At 46.5% G+C, this 26,390-nt stretch overlaps 1 protein-coding gene across 1 annotated transcript in view; it reads left to right on the top strand.

Annotated features, from left to right (window-relative positions):
- Positions 1-26,390, top strand: part of DNAH8 (dynein axonemal heavy chain 8) — a 9,979,189-nt gene that overhangs the window by 4,906,710 nt on the left and 5,046,089 nt on the right. The window contains exon 38 of the mRNA XM_069236651.1: positions 14,831-14,968. Coding sequence (XP_069092752.1) covers positions 14,831-14,968 — 138 coding nt within the window. The remainder of the gene's footprint in view (positions 1-14,830; positions 14,969-26,390) is intronic.

The raw sequence follows: 26,390 nt of genomic DNA on the forward strand, positions 1-26,390 counted from the left end.
CTCTGTAACGCTGATCCTGCCGCCTTCTCGACTGTTTTCCTGCTTGTGCATGCTGTGGGGGTAGTCTGCCTCCTCTCTGCACCAGAAGCTCCGAAGAAATCTCCCGTGGGTCGACGGAATCTTCCCCCTGCAACCGCAGGCACCAAAAAGCTGCATTACCGGTCCCTTGGGTCTCCTCTCAGCACGACGAGCAAGGTCCCTCGAATCCAGCAACTCTGTCCAAGTGACCCCCACAGTCCATTTACACTTCAGCCCAAGTTTGGTGGAGGTAAGTCCTTGCCTCACCTCGCTGGGCTGCATTGCTGGGAACTGCGACTTTGCAGCTACTCCGGCCCCTGTTCACTTCCGGCGGAAATCCTTTGTGCACAGCCAAGCCTGGGTACACGGCACTCTAACCTGCATTGCACGACTTTCTAAGTTGGTCTCCGGCGACGTGGGACTCCTTTGTGCAACTTCGGCGAGCACCGTTTCACGCATCATCGTAGTGCCTGTTTCTGGCACTTCTCCGGGAGCTACCTGCTTCAGTGAGGGCTCTTTGTCTTGCTCGACGTCCCCTCTCTCTTCAGGTCCAATTTGCGACCTCCTGGTCCCTCCTGGGCCCCAGCAGCATCCAAAAACGCCAAACGCACGATTTGCGACTAGCGAGGCTTGTTGGCGTCCTTCCGGCGGGAAAACACTTCTGCACGACTCTCCAAGGCGAGAGGGATCCGTCCACCAAAGGGGAAGTCTCTAACCCTTTTCGTTCCTGCAGAAACCTCAGCTTCTTCTGTCCAGTCGAAGCTTCTTTGCACCCGCAGCTGGCATTTCCTGGGCATCTGCCCATCTCCGACTTACACAATAGCAAAAATATGCAGTATAGTCTTAGAAAACAGTGCAAACAATGTATAGTTACAATAGGATGCAATAGGGAAACATAGGGATAGGGGCAACACAAACCATATACTCCAAAAGTGGAATGTGAACCACGAATGGACCCCAAACCTATGTGACCTTGTAGAGGGTCGCTGGGACTATTAGAAAATAGTGAGAGTTAGAAAAATAACCCTCCCCAAGACCCTGAAAAGTGAGTGCAAAGTGCACTAAAGTTCCCCTAAGGACAGAGAAGTCGTGTTAGAGGAATAAGGCAGGAAAGACTGTAGGAGGCTGGACTGGCTTGTAGTGAGTACCAAGGGGTACTTGCACCTTGCACCAGGCCCAGTTATCCCTTATTAGTGTATAGGGTGTCTAGCAGCTTAGGCTGATAGATAATGGTAGCTTAGCAAAGCAGCTCAGGCTGAACTAGGAGACGTGTGAAGCTACTACAGTACCACTTTGTGTCATATGCACAATATCATAAGAAAACACAATACACAGTTATACTAAAAATAAAGGTACTTTATTTTTATGACAATATGCCAAAGTATCTTAGAGTGTACCCTCAGTGAGAGGATAGGAAATATACACAAGATATATATACACAATAGCAAAAATATGCAGGATAGTCTTAGAAAACAGTGCAAACAATGTATAGTTACAATAGGATGCAATGGGGAAACATAGGGATAGGGGCAACACAAACCATATACTCCAGAAGTGGAATGCGAACCACGAATGGACCCCAAACCTATGTGACCTTGTAGAGGGTCGCTGGGACTATTAGAAAATAGTGAGAGTTAGAAAAATAACCCACCCCAAGACCCTGAAAAGTGAGTGCAAAGTGCACTAAAGTTCCCCTAAGGACAAAATAGTCGTGTTAGAGGGAGAATGCAAGGGAAACACAAATCAGCAATGCAACAACTGTGGATTCCTGTCTGAAGGTACCTGTGGAACAAGGGGACCAAGTCCAAAAGTCACAAGCAGCTCGGAGATGGGCAGATGCCCAAGAAATGCCAGCGGTTGGTGCAAAGAAGCTCTTACTAGGCTGAAGAACTGTGAATACTGCAGGAACGACAAGGGCTAGAGACTTCCCCTTTGGAGGATGGATCCCCCACGCCTTGGAGAGTCGTGCAGAAGTGTTTTCCCGCCGGATGGACGCCAACAAGCCTTGCTACACGCAAATCGTGCGTTTGGCGTTTTTGGACGCTGCTGGGGCCCAGGAGGGACCAGAAGGTCGCAAATTGGACCTGCAGAGAGAGGGGACGTCGAGCAAGACAAAGAGCCCTCACTGAAGCAGGTAGCACCCGGAGAAGTGCCAGAAACAGGCACTACGAGGATGCGTGAAACGGTGCTCGCCGAAGTTGCACAAAGGAGTCCCACGTCGCCGGAGACCAACTTAGAAAGTCGTGCAATGCAGGTTAGAGTGCCGTGGACCCAGGCTTGGCTGTGCACACAGGATTTCCGCCGGAAGTGCACAGGGGCCGGAGAAGCTTGCAAAGTCGCGGTTCCCAGCAATGCAGCCCAGCGAGGTGAGGCAAGGACTTACCTCCACCAAACTTGGGCTGAAGAGTCACTGGACTGTGGGGGTCACTTGGACGGTGTCGCTGGATTCGAGGGACCTCGCTCGTCGTGCTGAGAGGAGACCCAAGGGACCGGAAATGCAGCTTTTTGGTGCCTGCGGTTGCAGGGGGAAGATTCCGTCGACCCACGGGAGATTTCTTCGGAGCTTCTGGTGCAGAGAGGAGGCAGACTACCCCCACAGCATGCACAAGCAGGAAAACAGTCGAGAAGGCGGCAGGATCAGCGTTACAGAGTTGCAGTAGTCGTCTTTGCTACTATGTTGCAGGTTTGCAGGCTTCCAGCGCGGTCAGCGGTCGATTCCTTATCAGAAGGTGAAGAGGGAGATGCAGAGGAACTCGGCTGAGCTCATGCATTCGTTATCTGAAGTTTCCCCAGAGACAGAGACCCTAAATAGCCAGAAAAGAGGGTTTGGCTACCTAGGAGAGAGGAAAGGCTACTAACACCTGAAGGAGCCTATCACAAGGAGTCTCTGACGTCACCTGGTGGCACTGGCCACTCAGAGCAGTCCAGTGTGCCAGCAGCACCTCTGTTTCCAAGATGGCAGAGGTCTGGAGCACACTGGAGGAGCTCTGGACACCTCCCAGGGGAGGTGCAGGTCAGGGGAGTGGTCACTCCCCTTTCCTTTGTCCAGTTTCGCGCCAGAGCAGGGGCTAAGGGGTCCCTGAACCGGTGTAGACTGGCTTATGCAGAATTGGGCACATCTGTGCCCAACAAAGCATTTCCAGAGGCTGGGGGAGGCTACTCCTCCCCTGCCTTCACACCATTTTCCAAAGGGAGAGGGTGTCACACCCTCTCTCAGAGGAAGTTCTTTGTTCTGCCATCCTGGGCCAGGCCTGGCTGGACCCCAGGAGGGCAGCTGCCTGTCTGAGGGGTTGGCAGCAGCAGCAGCTGCAGTGAAACCCCAGGAAGGGCAGTCTGGCAGTACCAGGGTCTGTGCTACAGACCACTGGGATCATGGAATTGTACCAACAATGCAAGGATGGCATAGAGGGGGCAATTCCATGATCATAGACATGTTACATGGCCATATTCGGAGTTACCATGGTGAAGCTACATATAGGTAGTGACCTATATGTAGTGCACGCGTGTAATGGTGTCCCCGCACTCACAAAGTTCAGTGAATTGGCTCTGAACAATGTGGGGGCACCATGGCTAGTGCCAGGGTGCCCTCACACTAAGTAACTTTGCACCTAACCTTTACCAGGTAAAGGTTAGACATATAGGTGACTTATAAGTTACTTAAGTGCAGTGTAAAATGGCTGTGAAATAACGTGGACGTTATTTCACTCAGGCTGCAGTGGCAGGCCTGTGTAAGAATTTTCAGAGCTCCCTATGGGTGGCAAAAGAAATGCTGCAGCCCATAGGGATCTCCTGGAACCCTAATACCCTGGGTACCTCAGTACCATATACTAGGGAATTATAAGGGTGTTCCAGTAAGCCAATGTAAATTGGTAAAAATGGTCACTAGCCTGTTAGTGACAATTTGAAAGTAATGAGAGAGCATAACCACTGAGGTTCTGGTTAGCAGAGCCTCAGTGAGACAGTTAGGCACCACACAGGGAACATATACATGCACACCTATGAGCACTGGGGCCCTGTGTGACAGGGTCCCAGTGACACATACATATAGGCCACAAACCTATGAGCACTGGGGTCCTGACTAGCAGGATCCCAGTGACACATAACAACCATACTGAAAACATGGTGTTTTCACTATGAGCACTGAGGCCTGGCTATCAGGATCCCAGTGAGACAGTGAAAACAGTGACAAACACCCTGACATACACTCACAAACAGGCCAAAAGTGGGGGTAACAAGGCTAGAAAGAGGCTACCTTCTCACAAAGACACAAACCAACAATGCAACAACGCTGGATTTCCAATCTGGGGTACCTGTGGAACAAGGGGACCAAGTCCAAAAGTCACAAGCAAGTCGGAGATGGGCAGATGCCCAGGAAATGCCAGCTGCGGGTGCAAAGAAGCTTCTACTGGACAGAAGAAGCTGCGGTTTCTGCAGGAACGAAAAGGGCTAGAGACTTCCTCTTTGGTGGACGGATCCCTCTCGCCGTGGAGAGTCGTGCAAAAGTGTTTTCCCGCCAAAAGAACGCCAACAAGCCTTGCTAGCTGCAAATCGTGTGGTTAGCGTTTTTGGACGCTGCTGTGGCCCTGGAGGGACCAGGAGGTCGCAAATTGGACCAGAAGAGAGAGGAGACTTCGAGCAAGACAAGGAGCCCTCTCAGCAGCAGGTAGCACCCGGAGAAGTGCCAGAAACAGGCACTACAAGGATGCGTGAAACGGTGCTCACCCGAAGTCGCACAAAGGAGTCCCACGTCGCCGGAGAACAACTTAGGAGGTCGTGCAATGCAGGTTAGAGTGCCGTGGACCCAGGCTTGGCTGTGCACAAAGGATTTCCGCCGGAAGTGCACAGGGGCCGGAGTAGCTGCAAAAGTTGCGGTTCCCAGCAATGCAGCCCAGCGAGGTGAGGCAAGGACTTACCTTCACCAAACCTGGACTGAAGAGTCACTGGACTGTGGGGGTCACTTGGACAGAGTTGCTGGATTCGAGGGACCTCGCTCGTCTTGCTGAGAGGAGACCCAAGGGACCGGTAATGCAGCTTTTTAGTGCCTGAGGTTGCAGGGGGAAGATTCCGTCGACCCACGGGAGATTTCTTCGGATCTTCTGGTGCAGAGAGGAGGCAGACTACCCCCACAGCATGCACAAGCAGGAAAACAGTCGAGAAGGCGGCAGGATCAGCGTTACAGAGTTGCAGTAGTCGTCTTAGCTACTTTGTTGCAGGTTTGCAGGCTTCCAGCGCGGTCAGCAGTCGATTCCTTATCAGAAGGTGAAGAGAGAGATGCAGAGGAACTCGGATGAGCTCTTGCATTCGTTATCCTAGGAATCCCAAGAGACAGAGACCCTAAATAGCCAGAAAAGAGGGTTTGGCTACCTAGGAGAGAGGATAGGCTAGCAACACCTGAAAGAGCCTATCACAAGGAGTCTCTGACGTCACCCGGTGGCACTGGCCACTCAGAGCAGTCCAGTGTGCCAGCAGCACCTCTGTTTCCAAGATGGCAGAGGTCTGGAGCACACTGGAGGAGCTCTGGACACCTCCCAGGGGAGGTGCAGGTCAGGGGAGTGGTCACTCCCCTTTCCTTTGTCCAGTTTCACGCCAGAGCAGGGCTAAGGGGTCCCTGAACCGGTGTAGACTGGCTTATGCAGAATTGGGCACCTCTGTGCCCAACAAAGCATTTCCAGAGGCTGGGGGAGGCTACTCCTCCCCTGCCTTCACACCATTTTCCAAAGGGAGAGGGTGTAACACCCTCTCTCAGAGGAAGTTCTTTGTTCTGCCATCCTGGGCCAGGCCTGGCTGGACCCCAGGAGGGCAGCTGCCTGTCTGAGGGGCTGGCAGCAGCAGCAGCTGCAGTGAAACCCCAGGAAGGGCAGTTTGGCAGTACCAGGGTCTGTGCTACAGACCACTGGGATCATGGGATTGTGCCAACTATGCCAGGATGGCATAGAGGGGGCAATTCCATGATCATAGACATGTTACATGGCCATATTCGGAGTTACCATTGTGAAGCTACATATAGGTAGTGACCTATATGTAGTGCACGCGTGTAATGGTGTCCCCGCACTCACAAAGTTCAGGGAATTGGCTCTGAACAATGTGGGGGCACCTTGGCTAGTGCCAGGGTGCCCTCACACTAAGTAACTTTGCACCTAACCTTTACCAGGTAAAGGTTAGACATATAGGTGACTTATAAGTTACTTAAGTGCAGTGTAAAATGGCTGTGAAATAACGTGGACGTTATTTCACTCAGGCTGCAGTGGCAGGCCTGTGTAAGATTTGTCAGAGCTCCTTATGGGTGGCAAAAGAAATGCTGCAGCCCATAGGGATCTCCTGGAACCCCAATACCCTGGGTACCTCAGTACCATATACTAGGGAATTATAAGCGTGTTCCAGTAAGCCAATGTAAATTGGTAAAATTGGTCACTAGCCTGTCATTGACAATTTGAAAGAAAATGAGAGAGCATAACCACTGAGGTTCTGATTAGCAGAGCCTCAGTGAGACAGTTAGTCACTACACAGGTAACACATTCAGGCACACTTATGAGCACTGGGGCCCTGGAGAACAGGGTCCCAGTGACACATACAACTAAAACAACATATATACAGTGAAAAATGGGGGTAACATGCCAGGCAAGATGGTACTTTCCTACAATCACCATCAACCTTAACTTTTGACATTGTCCCGATCTAGCATGATCAGATGTCAGCGGTTGGCACTTTTTGCTTTTAATCGGTATTTTGTACCTTAAACTTTACAACTTCAGAAGTCCGGTTCCCTTAATTGGATTTTGATGGTTTTGGTGTCACATAATTTATTAAAATACACTCTATTTTATTCAATTGGCTTGGGATTTTTATTGTGTTTTGTTTACACTTTGTTACTGATTTACACTTTGCTCCTAAGTTAAGCCTGACTGCTTTTCGTGCCAAGCTAACCAGGGTTAAGCACAGGTTAATTTAATGACTTTTGTGGTTCACCTGCAAGGGATTGTGGATGTTGCTTGACCAGGTCAATCAACAAACCAATTTCTCACAAAGTGTCATATTCACTTTAATGTATGCCATATTTATTTCAAGACGTTATTTTTATGTCAAGATGTCATATTTATTTCAATGCATGTTATATTTATTTGAGCACACATCATATTAACTTTACAGCATGTTTGATTATTTTCAACTGGAGCATAACATTTTCAGGCTATTCCATAATGTTTTCACTGTATGTTATATTCAGCATAGTCAATATTTATTTCAATGCAAGTCATTTTGCTAAGAAAATGGTCCAAATGTTTTCAACATATCAAAATCATGTCACTGGTCATATTTATTTCAACGTAGATTATATCAATTTCAATACATCTTATTCATTTAGCATGGATCATAATAAGTTTAGCAATTGTCATATTTATTTCAGAGTGGTTCATATCATTTAATTACATCTCATATTAATTTAAACTAATTTAATTGGGCACCATGTACCTTTCAATGTACTCTTTATGCATTTTAATAGATTTCATATATATTTTAGTTTGGATCGCACTTGTTATATTAATTTCAGCAGATCTCCTGATCCTCTGAACATATATCATATTCATTTCAGCATGGTTTATATTCATTACATCATGTATTTTATTAATTTCCATGTGTAGCATATTAATTTCAGTGAGTGTCATACTCATTTCAATCTGAGCCACATTCATTTCAGCACCTGTCTTATTCATTACAATATATATAATGTCAATTTCAACAAGTCATAATCTTTTCTATTTTTGTCACTTAAAAGTACAATATATTTGTTTGAAGATGTGTTATATCACTTTCATTGAACATTATATTTATTTCTGTACACTATACAAATGTCAGCATGTATCATATTTCTCTTAACATGCATTTATCACATAAGCTCATGTCATGTTTTTTTTATGCATGTCATATTCATTTTAGTGCTTGTTATATTTTTTCAGCTAGGACCACATTCATTTCTACATGGCTGACCTATATTTCAGTACATGCCGTATTTAATTCAACCTATGTATTATTCATTTCATTAACTGTGCATCATATTCATTCTGCCATGGATCATATATGTTTTGCGACATGGTATATTGATTCTGAAATGTATTGTTTTGAGAACATGCATTATTCATTATGGCATATGTTGTATTTACTTTGCTAAGTTTACACATTTCATGAGATGTCAGATACATAGCTCCGCAATTTGACAAGTATGGCTTTCTATAGACTTTGCATGTGCTTGGGGATATTCTATATTATATGGATTCAATGTGCCATAGTGAAAAGCTAGGATTACAAGTTCTCTCTTAGGGATCTCCAATGATAGTCTTAAGCACTGAATAGTCCCCCCCCCCCACATGTGGGAATCCTGGAGCACTTTTTCAAAATATATCTTCTTAAGTGGAGATGTTTGCCTTTCTTCTGGAAGGCCTGCAGAGTCAAATAAAATAAGAAACATTCTACAACCTTTTGGGACTGGCTACAGTGGTCCACTTTTTCATATTACGTTTAAAAAGGTGGTCAGGATAATCATATAAGTGTATCATTTATCTAGGATGTTTTTGTAAAACAGCTTAAATCTCTTTCACAAACCCCATTTTTGTTAGAGTATAAACATGAAGGAAAGCAGTCCCATAGGCTGTCATTATGTGAGTTAAAAATAGAGACTGTGCCTATACATACCTAGGGACCACCGGTATCCCATCAAGCTCAGCAGGTGACAGACAGTTGCTTCCGTTTTTTTTTCAGGCTCAGGCTGACAGGATCTTGGAGTACTCAACTTGGCCTTTTAGGTTTTTTTTTTTTACAATTCACCAGTGGAATTGTACAAAAGTATATTTGATGTATTTTGTCACTCTCTTCCATTTCCTGCCATTTTCTGACAGAAATTTGTGGTATTTTCTCAGAAATAGTGTTTTCTTTATTTGATAAGTGTCCTGCCTGTGGGAGAAAGAAGGCCAAATCAGATGCTCACGACATCTGCATTATTTGCCTTCCAGCAAGCCACGTTCCTGAGATTGCCATGAAGATTGTCATCACTGCAGGACGTTTTGAAGGTATACCCTGAGGGAAAGGGAGAAGATTTGTCAACATGGCACAAAAGAAAAGCAGCAGACACAGTCTGAAGGTGGGGCTTCAGAACGAGGAGAGAGTCAGTCCTCAACCAGGGCTCTGCCATCTTCCTCTGGAGGAAGGACGCAGATGGTCCAGAAAGAGGGTACCTGTCCAGATAAGACATTGTTCCCCGTGAATGTTGAGAGGGACTGACGTCGAGTCAAGGTACGGCACTGACTTGCTCGTCATCAAGGGCTGGGTCGACGTTGAGGAAGAGACGGAGACTGACGTCGAAGACTCATACTCTGTCGACACACAGAAGGAGATTGATGTTGAGGAGTGGGTCGAAGCTGATGCATCAAGACTTATCCATATAGAGGAGTGTTTTTTTGTTGTTGCTTTTGAGGATGTTGGAGACCTTGATACCAGTGAGGGGTTTGAACCCTCTGAGAGTAATACCGGCGCTGGTAGGGCTTGAATGACTTTCTTTGTTCTTTTGGCCTTTCCAGGCCAACCGCCTTAAGGGTGCCCATCTCAGATTTCATCTGAGTGATTTTGTCATCGGTGTGGCTGCCAAAGAGAGTGGATCCTGAAAATGGAAGATTGAGGATCCTTTGTTGGGACTCCAGTTTAAGAGATGTGAGACAGAGCCAAGAATGTCTAGGCAGGGCCACACTGTGACAATATTTGTGTGCTGCCAACAAGGAAGAATCAGATGGGGCACTAGTGATCTGGCTTGAGACAATCAAGCTCTCATTTACTACCTCCAGAAAGGATTCTCAATGCTCACTTGGTAGGTTTTAGCAAATTTTTGAATGGACTCCCACAATGCCCTTTCATATCTGCAGAGAAGGGCATTAGCGCTGTCTGCCTTCACAGTAGTTGCAGCTGTGCTACATACTTTGCAGTCTGCAGAGTCCAACTTCTTGATCTGTTTATGCAATAGCACAGAAGAGGCAGGAGTAGTGGCATGGTGTTTCTTGGCCGCTAGGATGACTACTGAGTCTGGAGGTGGGTCAGAACGGAAGAAGAGTGAATCCTGCTCTGGAGGTCTATATTTCGTTAGCAGCCTTGATGGAGCAGACTTAATTGAAGTCGGAGTCAGAAACAGTTCCATTGCTGGATCTGGGAGGCCTGGCACTAAAGCAAGGACTGGTTTGGATGCTAAGCGTTGTGAAGAGTGTCAAGTATCACTGATGTAGAAGCAGTACGTACTGACATCTGTATATTAGGTTTGGTTGCTCCTCTCATTAAGACCTCCTGGAAGGTAGTGATGTCATTTACCGGAAGGACACGAGGTGGTGGAGAGTCTGATAGTGTCAGCGAGTAGCATCCTGTAGAAGTCGAGGATGTATACCTGGAATGATGTCTGGACCTTGAATGTGATCTAGATCTTGATCTATATGAGTGACAGTGATGGCGAGAGCGTTATGTTGATGGATGGGATGACAAACACCTTGAACTGTGGTGCCTGTGGTGATGTCAGTGATGGAGCTTTCTGGAATGTGACCTTGGCCTTAGGGGAGAAGCAGTTTCAAAGGTGGAGGTATTGGTGCTGGTAGAAATGGCCCTGAAAGCAGAGGAGGAACATGTGGCGTGGTGGTGGAGATGGAGGAGGTGGAGGCAGAGATGGTAGCGGTGAAGGAGAGTCCAGTAGGACTATCAGCAAAGATGGAGAGTACATTCTTGAGTTATAAGATCCTGGTGATTATGAGATGTGTCTCCTCTTTTTCTGTCAAGACCTCAATGTTGATATGTTCCTCGATGTCGACCTCCGTTGATGTCGCGAAGTCGATCCACTCTTCGACCTCGACCTCCTTCAGCTCCTCCCAGCAACTGACTCAAGGAGGAAAACCATCAATCTTTACTTCCCCCTCTTCCATAACTCACTCAGGTAGAGGGAAGTATTCCTCACTTTCTGGCAGAGTGGCAAGAAATCGCGAAAGACAACTGGGTATTGAATATTGTTCAACATGGGTATTGTCCCAGGTTCATAAGTCCTCCTCCGACCATGCACCAAAACCATCCAATCACCACCTGCAAATGCTACGATCTCAAGTCAACATCTTGTTTCAGAAACATGCAGTGGGGGCCCTTCCTCAACAACAACGGTGAACAGGCATTTATTCCAACTACTCTCTGGTGAAGAAAAAAGGCAAGAACAAATTCAGAGCTATTCTCAGCCTGAAGATGGCCAACAAATGAATTCGGCAAGAGAAGTTCCGGATGCTGGCATTACATAACAATTTTCCCCAACTACATCAGGGAGATTCACTCTGCTCCATTAACCTCCAGGATACATATTTTCATATATAAATTGCCAGAAAACATAAAAAGTTCTTGAGGTTCGTTTTGGGTCAGCATCATTATAAGTACCAAGTATTTCCATTTGGCCTACAGTCAGCACCCAGAACATTCTCGAAGTGCATGGCAGCTGTGGCTGCCAACCTCAGAAAACAAAGAGTCCTTGTCTACCCATATCTAAACAATCAGCTAATAAAGGCATCAACTTCTCAGGAAGCCCAGCTCTAATACAACTGGACCTGCGATCTCCTTCAATAGTTGAGCCTTCATGTCAACCACAGCAATTCAATACTACCCCAGTTCAAACTTTGCATTATTTGGGAGCCTCCATCAACACCATTCAGGCAAGAGTGTGTTCTTCGGTGGAGAGATGCTTATCAATCCTTCAGAAGTGTCACTCTCTCAGGAAAGTCTCTCATCCAGTGGTGAGGGCGGTGTCATCCTTTCTCAGCTCAATGGCCTCCTGTTTCTTCCTTCCTCCAAATGCCCTTCTCCACATGCGGCCGTTCCAAAAATGTCTCAAGGACCAGTGGGACAAATTAATGGGCAACTGGGAGGACAGGATCAAGCTGTCCCTTCATGTAAAACAGCCCCTGAAATGAAGGTGCTCTCCAGCCAACCTGCTTCAGTGAATGCCATTTCATCAGCAGGTTCCTTCTCAAACAATTGTAACGGATGTAACCACTACTGGGATGGGGAGCCCACATGAATCACCTCCAAACTGAGGGCACATGGTCTCCGAGAGAGATGACCTATCACATCAATCTCCGTGAACTCCAGATAGTTTATCTAGTGCTCAAAGCTTTTTGCCCACCATTCAAGACCCAGTCCCTGCTTGTTCAGATGGACAATACAACCACCATGTGCTACATCAACAAGCAGGGGGAACCAGATCCAGGCTCTTGTCTCACAAGCCCCAGATAATTTGGAAACAGCTCATAGCCAGGATCCTAATAATCACAGCAACTCACCTTCCAAGTGTACAAAATACTCAGTCAAACGCTCTCTGCAGAGTTCGACGAGAAAAGTGTGAATGGGTTTTGCACGACAATGTCATTCAATACATCTTCAATCTGTGGGGCGATCCAACCCTCGACTTGTTCGCCACCACAGAAAACACAAAATGCCAAAGCTTCGCCTCAAGGTACTTCCAACCAGGGACTCTGGGGAATTCCCTATGGATCGACTGTTCCAATAGATTTCTGTAATGCATTTCTGCTGATTCCCCCAATCCTCTCAGTCCTCATCAAGCTGTACTAGTCAAGAGCCAAAATTATCCTAATAGACCTGGATTGGCCACATCAGTGGTGGTTTACAGACATTCTTCACTTGTCACAGCATCCACATCTCAATCTGCCATACAGACTAAACCTACTAACGAAATTTGGAGGCCAGGTGGTTCACCCCAATCTCTCCTTCCTGAATTGGGCTGCATTGCTTCTGATCTAGTGCAGTAGGGACACTTGAACCTGTCACAAGACTGCATAGAGACCCTCAACTGGCCAAGCATCATTCAACCTGTTCCACATATGCCTTCAAGTGGAAGAGATTGTGCATTTGGTGTTTCTCCCAAAACTTGAACCCTACAACTTGCCAGGAAGATGTAATTCTTCCATATTTACTAGATATGGCAAAATCTGTCTCTCTTCAATAAAAATTTACGTGGTAGCCGTTACTGCCTACAGAAAATGTCCTTCACAAACCTTGTTTTTCAAAATTCCCTTAATCAAGGATTTTCTAGCAGGGTTAAAGAAGGTTTCCCTCCCATTAGGCATCCTTCACCTCCATGGGAGCTCAACATAGTACTTTCACGGATAATGCAGGATCCTTTAGAGCCCATTCACAAGGCTTCCCTATAACATCTTCAATGGAAAACCGCTTTCCTTGTAGCGATCAAATCAGAAAGTAGGGTTAGCAAGATCCAAGCATAATGCTCTCACTGACTATATACTGTCTTCCACTCTAACAAAGTAGTCATGAGGACTCACCTGAAGTTTCTCCCTAAAGTTATTTTGGATTTTCATGTCAATCACAGGATCTCTTTACTGACATACTTTCAGCATCCTTCATCTCCCGCTGAAAGAACGCTTCATTTTTTAGATGTGAGGAGGCTCTTGAAGTTTTGTCTAGATAAAGTGCATGACATCTGCAGATTGGACCAATTCTTTATCAACTATGGTCTGGTCTTTATGGGGTTAGTCACTTCCAAACATTCCATTTCCTGATGGGTAGTGTCCTGTATTCTTTTGTGCTATCAAAAAGTTAACAATACACTAACAGCTAGACTGAAGGCACATTCCACTGGGGGTAAAGCGGACACTGCCACTGTAATGAGCAATGTTCCTCTAGTGGAAATTTGCAAAGCAGCTACGTGGAGATCTGTTCACACATTCACCAAGTACGACTGCTTGGACTCTGATGCTAGAACAGATGCTCAAGTAGGACAGGCCTGTCTCATAAACCTATTAGCTTAATGACTAGTGAAGTAATTCCTCTGTCTTCTTCACCAGTCTTGGTGGGGATGAGCTTGCTACTCTGTTTAGTGCTTATGACTATCAATGAAAAGGGGTATCTCCATTGAAGTCATAAGCAACTCTCCCACCTCCCCAGTGGAGTTGACAATGGTAACCATGGTACCTACATCTCACTCACGCATTGCTTCAAAAGGAACTGAAGCAACTGTCACCTGCTGAACATGATGGGATACTGGTTCTTAAAGACGCAGTCTCTATTTGTGACATAATGACAGTCTATGGGGCTACATTTACACTGTCCTGTGTTCCTACATCTCTGTACTCTAAGAAAAAGTGTTTGTGAAAGAGATTTAAGCTGCTGGCTCCCTTTTTGAATAAACAAGATGACAAATTGGGCCACTGTAGCTTGTTCCTATAAGCTCATAATGTTTTTTTCTCTTCAGTGACTCTACAGGACTTCCCGAAGAAAGGCAAACATCTACTCTTAAGAAGATATATTATGGAAAAGTGCTCTGGGATCCCCGCACTTGGGCGGGACTATTCAGTACTTATGACTTCAATGGAGATTTCCCTAAGAGAGAACTGGGATTACGGGTAAGAAACCAATCTTTCCTTATTAGTACAGTCCATACTCAGCAACACACAGGTGAGAAATTGCTTTTTTAGTTATGTCTGTCAGTCATATCAAATTCCTCATCATATTTTTTTATCCATTCTCCTTCATTTATAACAGGAAAAATATACATAGCTGCTTCCTATGCTATAGTTGATAAATTTTATAGGTCACAAGGTTCACATACTTTTACATTTTGTCAGTACTGTAATCATTTGTAACTAAATAAATATATGTTCTAATCTTGTTTATCCTCTGTGAAACACCCTTATTTTTTATGTCCCTCTCTGTTTGTCTTTCTTATGTTCTGCACACGGGTGTAACACTATTTTTGTACTTAGATGTTATCTTATATGTCTTTTAGGAAGGAGCTTGGATTGCTTCAGAAGCTGTACAGCCTATATGATGCGGTAATGACTAACATTAGTGGATATTATGAGATGCTTTGGACAGAGGTGGATATTGAAAAAATCAATGGAGAATTGCAGGAGTTTCAAAACAGGTTTTTTTTTTCGCATACTATTGGCTATATTTGCAACAACCTGTCACTCTGCGTGCTCCTTTTCTAATTATCGCAATGCATGCCCCATTGCCCTTTCCCTCTTCCCCAAACCCTATAAAAATTAACGTTTTTACTGACTCAAAGGCTTCATCTCATGTATATTCTTATGCCCAAGCAATATAATTTAAAAAACACAATATTTTGACATAGCACTGTGGAGCCATAGATCCAATCTAGTTTTTTGCAAACCATTGCTCGTTTATGGGTTTCAAGCTATGACATGAAATTAAATATTTCGAAATCTACATTGTACCATAAAATAATGTGCAAAACATATTTTTACCTCTTGCAGAGATTATCTCTGATCAATGGGAGGCTGGGTCACATTTCCAATATATAATTGACCTCCCAATAGGGAATGGTCACATCAACAGTGTTTAAGGCTCCTGAAAAGACTGATTTCAAATCCAGAATGTGTACCTGGAGCCTGATGTCAGTTTGTGCAGTTTACTCATTAACTAGCCACTGGCATAGAATTGCAGTAATGAGTTGCGTTTTAAAAGGCCCATCTGCAGCAGATCACAAACTCCCTGGCCTCAATAATGGGTATGAGGCAGGACATTTTGAGATCCTCTGAAAATGGCTGCAGATGGAAGAAAGAAAGCCTGCAATGAGAGGCAGACCTCCATCCCTGCATTCACATCCCACGCATGGCAACATTTTCTTTTAAAATTCAGGGGTATATTTACGAGCCCCTTTGCATCGCTCTTGCAACACGCAACATGGTGCGAGAGCAATGCAACTGAAAAAAGAGATTTATGAAGCCATGCCTGAGTGGCTTCATAATTCTTGAGTAATGCAATGCAAATTGCTGTGTTGCATTACTCTGCGCCAGGTAGGTATTTCCATTGGTGTTCCGTGGATGTTCCCAAGCAACATCCATGGATTTTGATGAATTAAGATTTACCAGAAGTGGTAGACCTGGAAATGCACCAAAAACCAATGCCTCCTCAGGTGAGGCGTAACAAGGAGAAATGTAATTGCTCCTTCTTGCACAAAAACAATCCTGCATGCAACGGAGGCACCCTTGCATCATGGTGCAAGGGTGCCGCATTGGCACTAGGCAGCCAAAAGGGTGCCAGTAAAGGGGAAAAGACATAAATGCGCCCTATTGACTTAAATACACTGCATTCCGGCCCTTTACCTGTCACTTAGTGGAGCACAGCAATGTGACTTGCTGCACTGCACTGCACTTTTTGACAATCTCGTGAATATGCCCCTCAGTGTACAGGGAATACTATCAGGGGAACTTGCACTGTACCCATGAACCATTATCTGCTTCCCCTGGGGCCAGCAATTATCTACATGGTGGAAGCTATATGACAGAGTCAACTTTCCCTTTGTGAAACAAATACTGCCCATGTCGTTTATCAGTATTTGTTCAATGGTTTGCCACCACAGTTGTAATGGCAGACCATTAATAAATCCCTTTGTTATTGAGAAGAAACACCACTCAAGCCCAGTTCGCTTTGTGATTCATGATGAGATTCTAAAGGCACTTTGTGAGTTAGCAAACTAGTTTAGTACATTCCATCATACTCTCATAGCCGTAAAGCTACAGCAGGCTTTCCAACAGAAAAGGTCCATTAGTCCCCGCTTTACAACATCTATAATAATCAACATCTTATGGAGGGACACAAAATGAATGAATAAACATGTTGTTTAAAACTTAAGACTGTGCTGCGTACAAATGTATAGTAACACCATTTAAAAATTAAAAATGATCTGTATCAAATCACAGCACATTGTGATTATAGGAAAGTACCATCTTGCCTAGCATGTTACCCCCATTTTTACATGTATGTAAGTTTGTTTTTGCCCGTGTCACTGGGATCCTCCTAGCCAGGACCCCAGTGCTCATAGTTTGTGGCCTGAATGTGTGTACCTGTGTAGTGACTAACTGTGTCACTGAGGCTCTGCTAACCAGAACCTCAGTGCTTATGCTCTTCCTGCCTTTAAAATTGTCACTATAAGCTAGTGACAATTTTCACCAATTCTTATTGGCACACTGGAACACCTTTATAATTCCCTAGTATATGGTACCTAGGTACCCAGGGTATTGGGGTTCCAGGAGATCCCTATGGGCTGCAGCATTTCTTTTGCCATTCACAGGGAGCTCAGACAAATCTTACACAGGACTGCCACTGAAGCCTGAGTGAAATAACACACGTTATTTCACAGCCATTTTACACTGCACTTAAGTAACTTATAAGTCACCTTTATGTCTAACCCTCACTTAGTGAAGGTTAGGTGCAAAGTTATTAAGTGTGAGGGCACCCTTGCACTAGCAAAGGTGCCCCCACATAGTTCAGGGCAATTTTCCCAGACTTTGTGAGTGCGGGGACACCATTACACGCATGCACTACATATAGGTCAATACCTATATGTAGCTTCACAATGGTAACTCCGAATATGGCCATGTAACATGTCTAAGATCATGGAATTGTCCCCCCATGCCAAATCTGGTATTGGGGTGCCAATCCCATGCATCCCCGGGGCTCCACTATGGACCCTGGATACTGCCAAACCAGCTCTCTGGGGTTTTCTCTGCAGCTACCGCTGCTGCCACCCCACAGACTGGGTTCTGCCCTCCTGGGATCTGGGCAGCCCAGTCCCTGGAAGACAGAACAAAGAATTTCCTCTGAGAGAGGGTGTTACACCCTCTCCCTTTGGAAATAGGTGTTAGGGGCTGAGCAGGAGTAGCCTCCCCCAGCCTCTGGAAATGCTTTGAATGGCACAGATGGTGCCCTCCTTGCATAAGCCAGTCTACACTGGTTCAGGGAACCCCCAGTCCCTGCTCTGGTGGTCGAAACTGGACAAAGGAAAGAGGAATGACCACTCCCCTATCCATCACCTCCCTAGGGGTGGTGCCCAGAGCTCCTCCAGTGTGTCTCAGACCTCTGCCATCTTGAATTCGGAGGTTGTGAGGGCACACTGGAGGCCTCTGAGTGGCCAGTGCCAGCAGGTGACGTCAGAGACCCCTCCTGATAGGTGCTTACCTGACTAGGTGGCCAATCCTCCTCTGAGGGCTATTTAGGGTCTCTCCTGTGGGCTTTTCCTCAGATAACGACTTGCAAGAATTCACCAGTGTTCCTCTGCACCTCTCTTCGACTTCTGCCAAGGATCAACCGCTGACTGCTCCAGGACGCCTGCAAACTGCAACAAAGTAGCAAGAAGACTACCAGCAACATTGTAGCACCTAATCCTGCCGGCTTTCTCGACTGTTTCCTGGTGATGCATGCTTTGGGGGCTGCCTGCCTTCATCCTGCACCAGAAGCCACGAAGAAATCTCCTGTGGGTTGACGGAATCTTCCCCCTGCTAACGCAGGCACCAAACTTCTGCTTCACCGGTCCTCTGGGTCCTCTCTCATTTCGACGAGTGTGGTCCCTGGAACACAGGAGCTGGATCCAAGTGACCCCAACAGTCCAGTGGTCTTGTCCAAATTTGGACAGTAGTCCTGTGTACTGCATGAACTGCAGCTGCTAGGGCTTCTGTGCAAGGAATCCTTTGTGCACAGCATAGCCCAGGTCCCCAGCACTCCGTCCTGCATTGCTCAACTCGCTGAGTTGACCACCGGCTTCATGGGACCCTCCTTTGTAGTGTTGAGATGACCGCCATGCTCAGATATCTTGAACGCCTATTCAAGTGCTTCTGTGGGTGCTGCCTGCTTCTGCGTGGGCTCTCTGTGCTGCTGAGTGTCCCCTCTGTCTCCTCCTCCAAGGGGAAACCTCCTGGACCTTCCTGGGCCCGGGCAGCACCCATTTTCTTCAACCGCGACCTGTGTAGGTAGCAAGGCTTGTTTGTGGTCTTTCTGCGTGGAAACAACTCTGCATCCTCCAGCACACCGTGGGACATCTTCTGTTCAAAGAAGTTCCTGGCATCTTCCGTTGTTTCAGAATCTTCAGCTTCTTCCACCCGGTGGCAGCCATTTTGCACCTGTCTCCAGGATTTAGTGGGTTCCTGCACCCCCTTGACACTTTTGTGACTCTTGGACTTGGTCCCCTTCCTTTATGTTATGTTATGTTATGTTATGCGTATTTATATAGCGCCTAACTGCCAAAAGGCCTCGTAGCGCTTCAAATGCCATCGCAAAGATGAAACTATTTCTATTCGTTGAAGAATTTAGATTTTAAATAATCATGTTTTCAGGTCCTTCCTAAAGGAAGTTTCTTGAGAATTAGATCTTATACTGAAAGGCAGGTTGTTCCACAGCACAGCACCTTGATATGCCAGTGATCTTCCTCCCCATCTTGCCTTCCTAACCGATGGTACCATGATCAGGTTAGCTGATGAGGATCTGAGTGGCCTAGCTGGAACATAGATCTGTGCCAGTGTTTTAAGCATTTCAGGACCCTTATTAAAGATGGCCCTGTGAATATGACAAAGGGCCTTAAACTGAATCCTCTCTGCAACCGGAAGCCAGTGTAAGGAGACGATTCCTGCTCTTATAGAGTATTGTTTGGGGATGTTTAAAAGTAGGCGTGCCGCAGCATTCTGTACTCTTTGCAGTCTTTGGATAACAAATTTAGGAGATCCTATAAACAAGGCGTTGCCATAGTCAATTCGCGAGCCTATCACCGCCTGGATGACCAATCTTCTAGCCAAAAAAGGTAATATTGTTAGAACCTTTCTAAGCATCCTAAGCAGGGCAAATGAGGTTCCTGCTATTCTATTGGCATGTTGTGCCATTGATAATAGGGGATCCAACCAGACGCCCAAGCTTTTAATAAGGCTTTTCGGAGGAGGCAGAGTGGAGGCTCCGTCTAGATTGCTGGACATAGCTAGGGGTCTATTATTCCCAAAGTACATCACCTCTGTTTTTTCGTTGTTAAGCTTCATTTTACTGCCCGCCATCCAAGAAGCCACTGCTTCCAGGCATGGTCCTAATGCCGTGCCCAGGTCTGGTCGAGCTTTCGAGAAGGAGACAACTAGTTGGGTATCGTCTGCATATGAGACCAATTTTACTCCAAATGGTTCTACGATCCCTGCCAAAGGCCTCATATAGACATTAAAGAGTAGCGGACTCAGCGCTGAACCTTGAGGAACACCGCAAGTACTGAAGGTGCGCTTAGAGATGTAGGATCTATCCAGCACCTGAAAGGATCTACCATATACATATGAGCTGATCCATTCTAGTGCCGTGCCCGCGATTCCACATTCCTGCAATCCCGCCTTTACAGGTCCTCAGGTCCAGGAATCTGTCTTCAGTGCTTTGCAGTCAGTTGTTGTCCTTGCAGAATCTCCTATCACCACTTTAGTGTGTTTCTGGGGAAGTACGGTAAATTTACTCCTACTTTCAAGGTCTTGGGGTGGGGTATCTAGGACACCCTTAGTGTTTTCTTACACTCCCAGCGACCCTCTACACACTACACTAGGCCTGGGGTCCCTAAGTGGTTCGCATTCCACTTGCTTAGTATATGGTTTGTGTTGCCCCTAGGCCTATTGCATCCTATTGTATTCTCCAGTGTTTGCACTACTTTTCTAACTGTTTACTTACCTGATTTTGGTTTGTGTGTATATTTGGTGTATTTTACTTACCTCCTGAGGGAGTATATCCTCTGAGATATTTTTGGCACATTGTCACTAAAATAAAGTACCTTTATTTTTAGTAACTCTGACTATTGTGGTTCTTATGATATAAGTGGTATAGTAGGAGCTTTGCATGCCTCCTAGTTCAGCCTAAGCTGCTCTGCTATAGCTACCTCTATCAGCCTAGGCTGCTAGAACACTACTAATCTACTAATAAGGGATAACTGGACCTGACACAAGGTGTAAGTACCATCAGGTACCCACTATAAGCCAGGCCAGCCTCCTACACCTGTGTGTGAGGGCACCCCTGCGCTAGCAGAGGTGCCCCCACAAAGTCCAATTTCATTTTCCTGGAGTTCGTGAGTGCGGGGATGCCAATTTCCCTGTGTACTGGACATAGGTCACTGCCTATGTCTAGCTACATAACAGTAACTCTGACCCTGGGCATGCTTGTTATCAAACATGTCGGAATCATACCCCAGTGCTTTGCAAGAATTGGAAGTAGGACTCCATGCACTGTGGGGGCTCCTTAGAGGTCATCCAACACTGCTACTACCAGTCTTACAGGGTTTTCCAGGCAGCCCAAGCTGCTGCCACTCCTCAGACAGGTTTCTGCCCTCCGCCTGCTTGATCTAATCAAGCCCAGGAAGGCAGAACAAAGGACTTCCTTTGGGAGAGGGAGATAACACCCTCTCCCTTTGGAAACAGGTGTGACTGGCTTGGGAGGGGTAGCCTCCCCACGCACTTGTATGCTTTGAAAGGCACATTTGGTGCTGTCCATGCATAAACCAGTCCACACTGGTTCAGGGAACCCCAGTCACCACTCTGGCATTCACTGGACAATGGAGAGGGGAGTGACCACGCCCCTGTCCATCACCAAATGGGTGTGTGCTCAGAGCTCCTCCAGGGGGTCCCTGGGTTCTGCCATATAGTTTCCATGATTGTCAGGGAACTCTGGGAGCATCTGAGTGGCCAGGCCAGGCAGGTGACGTAAGAGCCCCCTCCTGATAGGTGCTTACCCCCGGGTTCTGTGCTAGAGACCCGGGGGATCATGGAATTGTACCCCCAATGCCAGAATGGCATTGGGGTGACAATTCCATGATCGTAGACATGTTACATGACCATGTACGGAGTTACCATTGTGACGCTGTACATAGGTAGTGATTTATGTACAGTGCACAGTGTGATGGTGTCCCCGCACTCACAAAGTCCGGGGAAATTGCCCTGAACAATGTGGGAGCACCTTGGCTAGTGCCAGGGTGCCCAAACACTAATTAACTTAGCACCCAACCTTTACTAGGTAAAGGTTAGACATATAGGTGACTTATAAGTTACTTAAGTGCAGTGGTAAATGGCTGTGAAATAACGTGGACGTTATTTCACTCAGGCTGCACTGGCAGGCCTGTGTAAGAATTGTCAGATCTCCCTATGGGTGGCACAAGAAAGGCTGCAGCCCATGGGGATCTCCTTGAACTCCAATACCCTGGGTACCTCAGTACCATATACTAGGGAATTATAAGGGTGTTCCAGTATGCCAATGTAAATTGGTGAAATTGGTCACTAGCCAGTTAGTGACAATTTGGAAAGAAATGAGGGAGCATAACCACTGAGGTTCTGGATAGCAGAGCCTCAGTGAGACAGTTAGTCATAACACAGGTAACACATACAGGGCACACTTATGAGCACTGGGGCCCTGGCTGGCAGGGTCCCAGTGACACATACAACTAAAACAACATATATACAGTGAAATATGGGGGTAACATTGTAGGAGGCTGGACTGGCTTGTAGTGAGTACCAAGGGGTACTTGCACCTTGCACCAGGCCCAGTTATCCCTTATTAGTGTATAGGGTGTCTAGCAGCACAGGCTGATAGATAATGGTAGCTTAGCAGAGCAGCTTAGGCTAAACTAGGAGACGAGTGAAGCTCCTACAGTACCACCAATGTCACTTGCACAATATTGTGAGAAAGTAGCCTCTTTCTAGACTTGTTACCCCCACTTTTGGCCTGTTTGTGAGTGTATGTCAGGGTGTTTTCACTGTCTCACTAGGATCCTGCTAGCCAGGGCCCAGTGCTCATAGTGAAAACCCTATGTTTTCAGTATGTTTGTTATGTGTCACTGGGACCCTGCTAGTCAGGACCCCAGTGCTCATAAGTTGTGGCCTATATGTATGTGTTCCCTGTGTGGTGCCTAACTGTCTCACTGAGGCTCTGCTAACCAGAACCTCAGTGGTTATGCTCTCTCATTTCTTTCCAAATTGTCACTAACAGGCTAGTGACCATTTTTACCAATTTACATTGGCTTACTGGAACACCCTTATAATTCCCTAGTAATGGTACTGAGGTACCCAGGGTATTTGGGTTCCAGGAGATCCCTATGGGCTGCAGCATTTCTTTTGCCACCCATAGGGAGCTCTGACAATTCTTACACAGGCCTGCCACTGCAGCCTGAGTGAAATAACGTCCACGTTATTTCACAGCCATTTTACACTGCACTTAAGTAACTTATAAGTCACCTATATGTCTAACCTTTACCTGGTAAAGGTTAGGTGCAAAGTTACTTAGTGTGAGGGCACCCTGGCACTAGCCAAGGTGCCCCCACATTGTTCAGAGCCAATTTCCTGAACTTTGTGAGTGTGGGGACACCATTACACGCGTGCACTACATATAGGTCACTACCTATATGTAGCTTCACAATGGTAACTCCGAATATGGCCATGTAACATGTCTATGATCATGGAATTGCCCCCTCTATGCCATCCTGGCATAGTTGGCACAATCCCATGATCCCAGTGGTCTGTAGCACAGACCCTGGTACTGCCAAACTGCCCTTCCTGGGGTTTCACTGCAGCTGCTGCTGCTGCCAACCCCTCAGACAGGCATCTGCCCTCCTGGGGTCCAGCCAGGCCTGGCCCAGGATGGCAGAACAAAGAACTTCCTCTGAGAGAGGGTGTGACACCCTCTCCCTTTGGAAAATGGTGTGAAGGCAGGGGAGGAGTAGCCTCCCCCAGCCTCTGGAAATGCTTTGTTGGGCACAGATGTGCCCAATTCTGCATAAGCCAGTCTACACCGGTTCAGGGGACCCCTTAGCCCTGCTCTGGCACGAAACTGGACAAAGGAAAGGGGAGTGACCACTCCCCTGACCTGCACCTCCCCTAGGAGGTGTCCAGAGCTCCTCCAGTGTGCTCCAGACCTCTGCCATCTTGGAAACAGAGGTGCTGCTGGCACACTGGACTGCTCTGAGTGGCCAGTGCCACCAGGTGACGTCAGAGACTCCTTGTGATAGGCTCCTTCAGGTGTTGCTAGCCTATCCTCTCTACTAAGTAGCCAAACCCTCTTTTCTGGCTATTTAGGGTCTCTGTCTCTTGGGATTCCTTAGATAATGAATGCAAGAGCTCATCTGAGTTCCTCTGCATCTCTCTCTTCACCTTCTGCCAAGGAATCGACTGCTGACCGCGCTGGAAGCCTGCAAACCTGCAACATAGTAGCAAAGACGACTACTGCAACTCTGTAACGCTGATCCTGCCGCCTTCTCGACTGTTTTCCTGCTTGTGCATGCTGTGGGGGTAGTCTGCCTCCTTTCTGCACCAGAAGCTCCGAAGAAATCTCCCGTGGGTCGACGGAATCTTCCCCCTGCAACCGCAGGCACCAAAAAGCTGCATTACCGGTCCCTTGGGTCTCCTCTCAGCACGACGAGCGAGGTCCCTCGAATCCAGCAACTCTGTCCAAGTGACCCCCACAGTCCAGTAACTCTTCAGTCCAAGTTTGGTGGAGGTAAGTCCTTGCCTCACCTCGCTGGGCTGCATTGCTGGGAACCGCGACTTTTGCAGCTACTCCGGCTCCTGTGCACTTCCGGCGGAAATCCTTTGTGCACAGCCAAGCCTGGGTCCACGGCACTCTAACCTGCATTGCACGACTTTCTAAGTTGGTCTCCGGCGACGTGGGACTCCTTTGTGCAACTTCAGCGAGCACCGTTTCATGCATCCTTGTAGTGCCTGTTTCTGGCACTTCTCCGGGTGCTACCGGCTTCAGAGAGGGCTCCTTGTCTTGCTCGACGTCCCCTCTCTCTGCTGGTCCAATTTGCGACCTCCTGGTCCCTCCTGGGCCTCAGCAGCGTCCAAAAACGCTAACTGCATGATTTACAGCTAGCAAGGCTTGATGGCGTTCTTTCGGCGGGAAAATACTTCTGCACGACTCTCCACGGAGAGAGGGATGCGTCCACCAAAGGGGAAGTCTCTAGCCCTTTTCGTTCCTGCAGAAACCTCAGCTTCTTCTGTCCAGTAGAAGCTTCTTTGCACCGCAGCTGGTATTTCCTGGGCATTTGCCCATCTCCGACTTGCTTGTGACTTTTGGACTTGGTCCCCTTGTTCCACAGGTACCCTAGATTGGAAATCCACAGTTGTTGCATTGCTGGTTTGTGTCTTTCCTGCATTATTCCTCTAACACGACTTCTTTGTCCTTAGGGGAACTTTAGTGCACTTTGCACTCACTTTTCAGGGTCTTGGGGAGGGTTATTTTTCTAACTCTCACTATTTTCTAATAGTCCCAGCGACCCTCTACAAGGTCACATAGGTTTGGGGTCCATTCGTGGTTCGCATTCCACTTCTGGAGTATATGGTTTGTGTTGCCCCTATCCCTATGTTTCCCCATTGCATCCTATTGTAACTATACATTGTTTGCACTGTTTTCTAAGACTATACTGCATATTTTTGCTATTGTGTATATATATCTTGTGTATATTTCCTATCCTCTCACTGAGGGTACACTCTAAGATACTTTGGCATATTGTCATAAAAATAAAGTACCTTTATTTTTAGTATAACTGTGTATTGTGTTTTCTTATGATATTGTGCATATGACACTAAGTGGTACTGTAGTAGCTTCACACGTCTCCTAGTTCAGCCTAAGCTGCTCTGCTAAGCTACCATTATCTATCAGCCTAAGCTGCTAGACACCCTATACACTAATAAGGGATAACTGGGCCTGGTGCAAGGTGCAAGTACCCCTTGGTACTCACTACAAGCCAGTCCAGCCTCCTACATTGGTTGTGCAGCGGTGGGATAAGTGCTTTGAGACTACTTACCACTCTTGTCATTGTACTTTTCATAAGAGAAAAATATACAAAACAAGGTCAGTGTATATACACATAGCCAAAAAGTTTTGCATTTCCTCTTTTCACTCTTTTCTAAGTGCTGAAAAGTACTTCTAACTTTCAAAAAAATTCTAAAAAGTTTTAAAAGTTTTTTTCTCTGTCTTTCTAAAAGCTCTGACAAACTTTTTATCTTTTACTATCACTTTAACTCTCTCTAAAAATGTCTGGCACAGGCCAAAATGTTGATCTGTCCAAACTTGCATATTATCACCTTAGCTGGAAAGGAGCAAGGAGTCTCTGCATAGAGAGAGGTTTGAGTGTAGGGAAGAATCCTTCCTTAGAACTGTTAATTAACATGCTTAGAGTACAGGATAAGGCCATAAGTGCCCAATCTGGTGAAAAAGTAGCTAATGGTTCTCAATCTGATCCAGGGACTCCCCCAGGAAAAGATTCAGGAAAGAAACTTCTCAGCCTGCCCATTACTAGACAGTCTAGCATAGTTGGTACAGAGGTTGAATCACACCATACTGATGGTGTGCTCTCACATTATACTGTTAGCCAAGCTGTTAGGGTGCCCTCTGTAAGGGACAGGTCTCCTTCTGTTCATTCCCATCATACCTCTGTATCAAGAAATGTCCCTCCCACCCACCCTGATGACAGATTGTTAGAAAGGGAGCTCAATAGATTGAGAGTGCAACAAACCAGACTGAAGCTCAAGAAGCAACAGCTGGATTTGGATAGA

This window comes from Pleurodeles waltl, chromosome 5 (assembly GCF_031143425.1).
Source record: "Pleurodeles waltl isolate 20211129_DDA chromosome 5, aPleWal1.hap1.20221129, whole genome shotgun sequence".
In the NCBI taxonomy this organism is placed as follows: Eukaryota; Metazoa; Chordata; class Amphibia; order Caudata; family Salamandridae; genus Pleurodeles; species Pleurodeles waltl.